This window comes from Phocoena phocoena, chromosome 11, assembly GCF_963924675.1.
Source record: "Phocoena phocoena chromosome 11, mPhoPho1.1, whole genome shotgun sequence".
NCBI lineage: Eukaryota > Metazoa > Chordata > Mammalia > Artiodactyla > Phocoenidae > Phocoena > Phocoena phocoena.
Window position 1 is genome coordinate 61,183,875 of NC_089229.1, and position 8,406 is coordinate 61,192,280.

The 8,406-nt window shown below is 54.3% G+C and overlaps 1 protein-coding gene across 1 annotated transcript; it reads left to right on the top strand.

Annotated features, from left to right (window-relative positions):
• Positions 1 to 638: 638 nt before the first annotated feature.
• LOC136131145 (keratin, type II microfibrillar, component 7C) lies at positions 639 to 6,146 on the top strand. The gene is made up of 9 exons (XM_065887879.1): positions 639 to 1,069; positions 1,807 to 2,015; positions 2,817 to 2,877; positions 3,654 to 3,749; positions 3,974 to 4,138; positions 4,401 to 4,526; positions 4,780 to 5,000; positions 5,270 to 5,301; positions 5,549 to 6,146. Exons 1-9 carry the CDS (start codon positions 701 to 703, stop codon positions 5,746 to 5,748), a joined length of 1,479 nt encoding a protein of 492 aa, XP_065743951.1. The 5' UTR covers positions 639 to 700; the 3' UTR covers positions 5,749 to 6,146.
• The last annotated feature ends 2,260 nt before the right edge of the window (positions 6,147 to 8,406 follow it).

Consider the following 8,406-nt stretch of genomic DNA (forward strand, 5'->3'; position numbering starts at 1 on the left):
TTGTTACACAGGTACTATTCCTTCAACTTTTCTATATGTTTGAAAACTCTCATAATAAAAGTGGAAGAAGACATAAAACACAAATATTTAATAATCTGCTGGCTGCTGCCATGACAGGAAGTCAGGTGTATTTCAGCTGCCAACTGGACTTTCTGCAGATGGGGGAAATACAGCTTTATGTTGTAGTAGGACCTTGGCCACTACTGGGATGGAAACTTCTAGAAGTTATTCATAAATATCGCAGTCTTTCCTGGGTCCCCCCCTCACACCCTACACACATACAGTTTGCCTGCTTCTGCCCCATCTGGCTTCCCTTCTCCTCTAATTTTCTTGGCCCCATTCTTCCCTCCCCTCCCCTGCCCTGCCCTTCTCTCTCCAGTACCCTAAGATGTGTGCATGCCCTGCTGTCAAGGCACTTTGAAGATGAAACATGCTGAGTTCCCCTACAGCCCAGGGGTTGCATTCTTTACACAGAGGAGGGTGCGGGCCACTCCACTATTAAAGCACATTCTAGAGAGGCGTTGGACCCAGCTAGTCACCCAAGCCCATAAAGCACAAATTGCAAAACCCCATCTGCATAGCCAAGCACTTCCTACCTGAGCATAAATAGGACCCGGGCTCCTAGAGGAGGACATTAGAGTTTCCACAAGACTCCAGTTCTCCTATCCTGTACAACGCAAGCCAAACTTCCAGAAGCATCATGACCTACGGATCAGGATTCGGTGGCGGCACCTTCAGCTGCTTCTCAGCCTGCGGGACCCGGCCCAGCCGCTGCAGCATCACGGCCGCCCCCTACCGCGGCATCTCCTGCTACCGCGGCCTCACCGGGGGCTTCGGCAGCCGCAGCCTCTGCGAGGGCTTCCGCACTGGCTCCTGCGGCCGCAGCTTCGGGTACCGCTTCGGCGGCGTGTGCGGCCCCAGCCCGCCCTGCATCACCACCGTGTCGGTCAACGAGAGGCTCCTCGTGCCCCTCAACCTGGAGATCGACCCCAACGTGCAGTGTGTGAAGCACGAGGAGAAGGAGCAGATCAAGTGTCTCAACAACAGGTTCGCTTCCTTCATCGACAAGGTGGGTGTCCTTGATCACACCCTTCCTGAACCCTCCCTTCCTGGGCAGGCACTGAAGGGGTAGTCGGGGGGCAGGAGAGATGTGGTGCCCACGAGATCCCAGTCTAATGGAGGAGATGGACAATTATCCAGGGCACAGAAAGATCAGAGAGATGAGTCTAGAGCAGGGGCTCCTGATGAGGCAATTATTATTATATACAACCTCTGTCCAGACAGGCAGGGTCCCCATAGACAGACAAGGACAGGTTTGGAACCGCGTGTCAGAGGAAGAAGGCCATACATGAAAACAAGACACAAGAAATGCACATAAGATATAGGAAGAGGACCACAGGCCAGCCTTTGGGTGGGTGTCCTTGATCACACCTTTCCTGAACCCATCCATGCTCAATTCAGGCTGGGCACTGATGGGGGAGTCAGAGGCAAAAAGACCTCTACTTGGCTCCTGACCACATGCCACCTAGGCTCAGCACGTCAGGATAACTCAGTTCACCTGAGCAGGGACTGGTCTTTCCCAGCCTCTTGCTCTCACCCCTAACTTGGAAAATCCAAACATAGATCCCAATCCCGAAATCCAGAAGTTGCCTTGTCTTCCACAGCGCCCTCTGTGTAATCTCTGCTGAGCTCCTGGTTTGGGAGTTTACCTTAAAGCAATCAGCGCCCTCCCCCATCCCCACATGCCCCAAGTAGCCTTTGGGGCAGTGGGAGCCATCTGACCCAACCTCCCACCCCAAATGGCAGGTGCGCTTCCTGGAGCAGCAGAACAAGCTGCTGGAGACCAAGTGGCAGTTCTGCCAGAGCCGCCAGTGCTGCGAGAGCAACCTGGAGCCCCTGTTCCAGGGCTACATCCAGACGCTGAGGAGGGAGGCCGAGTGCGAGGAGGCCAACAGCGGGAGGCTGGCCTCAGAGCTCAGCCACATGCAGGAGGTGCTGGAGGGCTACAAGCAGAAGTGAGTGCGGTCAGGGATGATGTTGGGCACAGGGATGGACTTGAGTTAAAGCCTACTGGATGAGACTGGAGAAGACTTTCCGAGAAGGGCCAGGGACCTTGCAGGGCAGGTGGGCGCTGTGCAGCAGGATCGTCACATCAGGCAGTCATCGATCAGACGCCTAAGAGTAGGGCCGTGATTCCCCAGGAGGTCTCTCTCTGCTCCTTCAGCCTTCACTTCCTGGAGCCTGATCACCCAGCAGCTGTGCCCTGCGGTCTGTGGGGAGGGGGGCTTCTGCATTCTCCCAAGCCATCTCCTCCCGGCCTCTCAGGCTCCCACCTGTAGCACCTGGACGTGATATGAGTCCCAGTGTCGCTCAGGGCTGCCAGGCCCTGGGGCTGCTGGTGGCCCACCGTCTAGGGTGCGGAGTGCTGAGGGCCTCTGGGACTCATGGGCCCTCCCACAGCTGAGCTAGGATGGACACCCAGGAGAGCAGAGGCTGCAGTGCCCCACACGTGCTGCTGTCCACTCCTAGCATGGGGCTGGTGCTGAGTCTTTATTCTCCAGACGGGACCTCAGAGCAGCTTTGGGAACAGGGCTGTGAGGTCCCAGAAGAGTGGCCCCCTGGACCCCTCAATGCAAAGTGGACAGAGAATCACAAACACATCCCAAATCCAACCACAGCGGACCCCAGCAGGGCTGCCAGGGGGCGGGCTGTGTTGGCAGGTCCCTAACATTGCCTCCTTCACTGGTATGAAGTGGAGGGGGTTCTGGGGAGACCTGCCCTGCCATGACCTCCTTTTCTGCCCTCTTCTGCCTCAGGTACGAGGCGGAAGTCGCACTGAGAGCGACAGCGGAGAAGGAGTTTGTGGCTCTGAAGAAGGTGGGTCACGTGGGATCGGGAACCAGAGACACGAGGGATCTCAGAATGACAGGCTCTTGCTGGGGAGACCCATGGTCTCAACCTCAGTGCGGGGTGCAGCGACCTTGCCAAGTCAGGATGGGAAATTCCCAGAGATTAGGTCATGAAAGGCCCATGTAGGGCTCTGAGAAGGGCACTGACCTTGGAGTATCCACTAGCACCCTGCCCTGAAGCAGGGCGATGGCTGAGTTGAGCTCTGGATGTTCTGTGCTGCCCCAGAGGTGGTGGTGTGTGGCTGGGGTCCCATGGAGGCATGGCAGCTTCAGTCTTGCTGTTGAGGGACGGTGTCCTGTCTAGTGTTGCAGGGAGTCTGATTAGGAAGAGGGGCACAGTCTCAGGATCTCGGGGAGGATGGAGCAGAGCCAGGAGAGGCCAGGTGGAGTCTTGGAGGACTGCTGGGGGACACGGAAGTGTCAAGGTGGCTGAGTGAGGGAGCCAGTCTGGCAGGCTTCCTGGTACAGGGGAGGGTAAGAAGGAGAGCTGGGAGGTAAGAGGTCTCAGGTGCGAGGATTGAAAGGCTGGTAACCCATCTCCAAGGCACGAGGCGTTTGTTCTTAGAACGGGAGGAGGTTGTGAGGTGCCTCCGGGGAAGGTCAGGGGGTATGGAGATGACACGAGAATAGTAGCACTGGGAATCTTTTTCCCCTCACCTCCATGTAATGGGTGAAGGGAGAGAGGAATGTTGGGGTGGTGACCACCAGAGGTCCTCTGAACTCAACGACTCCCCACCTTCCCAGGATGTGGACTGTGCCTACCTCTGCAAGTCAGACCTGGAGGCCAACTCAGAGGCCCTGATTCAGGAGATCGACTTCCTGCGGCGACTGTATGAGGAGGTGAGGGGTTGTGGTCCAGGCAGAAAACCAGCAGCTGGCCTGGAAGAGAGGGCGTTGGTCTGGGATCAGAGTGGGACAGGGATTGGGGCAGGAGCTGCAGTCCGTGAGGCTGTCAGAGAGGGTGGGGGCTAGAGACCAAGGAGGGCTGAGAAGGTTGGGTACACACTGTGGTGAGGGAGGGAATGGTGTAAACCACACGCATCCTCCCACCCCACCATCTGCAGGAGATCCGAGTTCTCCACACTCACATCTCAGACACCTCGGTCATCATCGAGATGGACAACAGCCGGGACCTGAATATGGACAGCATTGTGGCCGAGATCAAGGCGCACTATGACGACATTGCCTGCCGCAGTCGGGCCGAGGCTGAGAGCTGGTACCGCAGCAAGGTGAATGTCTCAGGGCACCTGCCTCCTAGACATGGTGGGAGGGATGGGTGGTACATATTAACAAGGCTTCTTTTGTCTGGGGACTCTGATTCCTAGAGGTGGTGAAAGAAGTGCAGACCCCTCTCAGGTTATAGTGGCAGGACATGGCTGCCACGTATGGTTGCACAGGCTGAGTACTGCACAATTTGCAAACCATCTGTGGTGTCCTGAGTGGGTGGGATGTCCCATCCTGAGTTTCATGAGCCTCTCTGCTTCCCTCCAGTGTGAGGAGATGAAGGCCACGGTGATCCGGCATGGGGAGACCCTGCGCTGTACCAAGGAGGAGATCAACGAGCTGAACCGCGTGATCCAGAGATTGACGGCCGAGGTCGAGAATGCCAAGCGCCAGGTAGGGGTCGTTTGAGGCCCACCCAGGGTCCCACAGGCAGTGTGTGCACCCAACTGGATCTCACCATTCATTCTCCAGCCCATCTGCATGACCTGAGTCCCAGGTTGTGGTCACTTAAGGAAACCCAGGTGATGAAGAGGAGAGACCTGTTTCTGGCGTGATCCCAGCTGGCCAGGAGAGACTGGATGCGTCCAGGAAGTGGACACAGAGACCCAGGGGCCATAACTCACCTTGTTCTCTTCTGGGCCCTTAGAACTCCAAGCTGGAGGCCACTGTGACCCAGGCGGAGCAGCAGGGCGAGGCGGCCCTTAATGATGCCCGCTGCAAGCTGGCCGGTCTGGAGGAGGCCCTGCAGAAGGCCAAGCGGGACATGGCCTGCCTGCTCAAGGAGTATCAGGAGGTGATGAACTCCAAGCTGGGCCTGGACATCGAGATCGCCACCTACAGGCGCCTGCTGGAGGGCGAGGAGCACAGGTGGGGCCCAACCCAGCCTGGCCCTGAGCTGCCCATTTCCACCCTTTCCACAAGCACCACCCTTGATCCTGGCTGAGCAATGGCCAGGGATCTGGGACAAACCTATCATTTATCACTTTGGGGTGGGGGGCGGTTTGTGAGGACTATTACTTCTGACCCTCTGCCCCCTCCTTCCTGACCACTTGTGAACCACACCCCAGGAATTTGTAGAGCTCTGTCGGCAACTCTGGCTCAGTCACTAATGTTGCTTTTTTCCTCTTCCCTCTCAGACTGTGTGAAGGCGTTGGGGCCGTGAATGTCTGTGAGTAACCTAGGCCCTGTGTGGATGAATTTACTCTCTTCCTGTAAGGGATGGAAGGAGGAGTTCCACTGGACCTAAATATAAGAGTGGGCTGGCATCACAGGAGGAGGGATTTGGGTTAGACAAGAAGCAAGGACCACTTCTTTGGGACTAGAGTTGTTAAGTAAAGATGCTTGGAGAGGTGCATCGTCGGGGATGCGGGAGACTTGGCCCCCCAGAATTTTGACTAAGCCTTTGGGGTTCGCAGGTGTCAGCAGCTCCCGGGGCGGGGTCGTCTGCGGGGACCTCTGCGTGTCCGGCTCCCGGCCGATGACTGGCAGCGTCTGCAGCGCCCCCTGCAGCGGGAACCTGGCGGTGAGCACCGGCCTGTGCGCGCCCTGCGGCCCCTGCAGCTCCGTCACGTCTTGCGGCGTGGGCTCCCGCGCCAGCAGCTGCCGCAAACGTTAGGCGCCCCAACTCAGGCCCGGCCCGGGCAACCCTCCCGCGCAGCCCGGCAGGGCCCGCCTTGCCTGGCGCCGCCCCGCCCACCTCTGGGCGGAGCAAGCCCTAGGCTACTTCGCTGGCTCTTTGAAAGGTCCATCCCACTCCTAGCATCTCAAGCCTGTGTGTGATCCCCTCTTCCCGGGCTCTGCCGCCCACGCTGGGAAAGGCTACCCTAGAAAGAAGTCTCTTTGGCCACCACAGGAAGGGGACTCCGGGGCAGGGGGGACCAGGATTAGGACCTGGGCTGCTATGGGGCCAATGGCCAACGCTCCCACTCTGTCCCAGCATCACCCCTTCCTTCTCTGCCGTGTTCCTCTCCTTCTTGATCTGTGTTTCCAATAAATCAATATAGCCAACCCTGGGCCTTGTCTTCACTTCTGCTATCTTCCTCAGGGGTCGAGGTTTGGGAGGGTCCCCAAAGTTACATGGAGCAGAAAAGCCCTAGATCTGGGGTCTCCACTACAGTCTTTTGTCCCTGGGCTCACAGCGCTCTCAGATTTAGCCAAGGACTCTGCTAGGCCACTCCATCCTGTAATTTTATCCATACCACCTTCACAATATCTCTTGCAGAGCTCAGGGACCCGCAGTAGCCAGGGCAAGGTCCCACCCTGAGTTCGGTGGCACAGCTGGGGTTTGAACCCCGTGAGCATGTTTAGTGCTCATTTCACTAAACCACAGCTGCCTCCCAGAGAACATATCTGTGCACATCTGTAAACCTATGGGTAGATGCACCAGTCACTCAAAGCTTAAGGAAACATCACTCCTGGCTTTGGTGGGGAAGGCTCAAGCCTGAGTAACTTACAAGAATTCTTTAAGGGGTGAATACATGAACATGACTTAAACTTTCAAAAAGCCTTTGATATGGCTGTCTTTTTTTAATGGAGTCCTTTTGGGGTTTGGAGACCTTCCATAGCTGATAAATTGCCTCAAAGCTAGAAAACATTACGTAGCAAGAAGATGATGTGATGTAGAGGTGAGCACACAGACCCTGGAGCCAAGCTGCATGGGTCCAAAACTGAACTCTGTTCCTAGCTGAGTGACTTCGGGCAATTTACTTACCCTCTCTGTGCCTCGGTTTCTATATGTCTAAAGTGAAAATGAGAAAAAGAGCATTTTTCTTTTACCTCCTAGGGTTGTTGGGAGGATTAAGGAATTTCGTATATGTAAAATACTTAGTGCCTGATCAGGGCCACGGGCAGCCTCTCATTACACTTATATGATCAGAGATTGCAAGCACAGAAAGAAAACCCCACGTCTTCCAGGCCATCAAGCTCCTTCATGCAGGAGACCATCCCCGCCACACTGATGAAGGTATTATAAGTGCCGGTGGGAGTGGAGAGATGGCCCCTCCGCTTCACTATAGGCCAAGGCAAGTCCCTGAACATACATCTGTACAGCAGAGTGAATCTCTAAACTTCCGGTGCCGGGCCCAGGAAACTATAGCAGAAATGGAAGTGCCCATCCCCACCTCTAAGTGTGATAGAAATAAATTGATAATATTGAGAGATCAGAAGTGAGCGGTCTGAAGAGACACTGGCTCTTTTAAAAGATAGGATTAATTCCAGGTCTCCTGGCAACCAATGTGTCCCCTCCACCCTCCAATGGAATTCTGAGGACAAAGCCCTCAGAGAGTTCCAGAATATGCAACTGTTCTAACCAGCCCTCTGTGCTGTGACACCACACAGCTCAGAAGCAGGCCCTGTCTGGAGTCCAGACCTGAGGCCCCAGCACCAGCTCTATCCCTCCATCCCTCCCCAGTTCAGAAGCCACCAGTCCTGAGGGACTTCTCATCTCTGTCAACTGACCCCTCCCTCTGCATCTCACTAGTCTCATCAGCCCAGCTGGACCTTGATAACCTGTCATACTTCACTCTCTCACCCTCCCTCTGGCTCTGACCTTCTCTTTCCTACTCCAGTTCCACAATCTTCACCTTCACAGATCTAGGTTCCCACTCCTGGACAGTTCAGGCAGAGGAGCGAGGGTGAATGAATCACATACATATTGCCCATGACACAGAATGGTGAAGAAAATGAAACACCTTGCTGTGTGACATTTAGCAAGTCACCTCCCCTTTCTGGGCCTCAGTGTATTCACTAGTGAAAAAGGAATGACTGGACTAGATGACTGCTCCTTAGCCATTTAAAGTCCCTTAGCCATTTAAAGTTCTATTATTCTTTTTAATTGAAGTATAGTTGATTTACAATGTTGTGTTAGTTTCAGGTGTACAGCAAACTGATTCAGTTTATATATAATATATATACATTCTTTCTCAGATTATTTTCCATTATAGGTTATCACAAGATATCAAATATAGTTCCCTGTGCTATACAGTAGGACCTGTTGTTTATTTTATATATAGTAGTTTGTATCTGCTAAACCCAAACTCCTAACTTACCCCTCCTCTCACCTTTCCCCTCTGGTAACCATATGTTTGTTTTCTATGGCTGTGAGTCTGTTTCTCTTTCATAGATAAGTTCATTTGTGTCATATTTTAGATTCCACATATAAGTGCTATCATGTGATATTTGTCTTTCTCTGTCTGACTTACTTCACCCAATATGATAATCTCTAGGTCCATCCATGTTTCTGAAAATGACATTATTTCATTTTTGATGGCTGAGT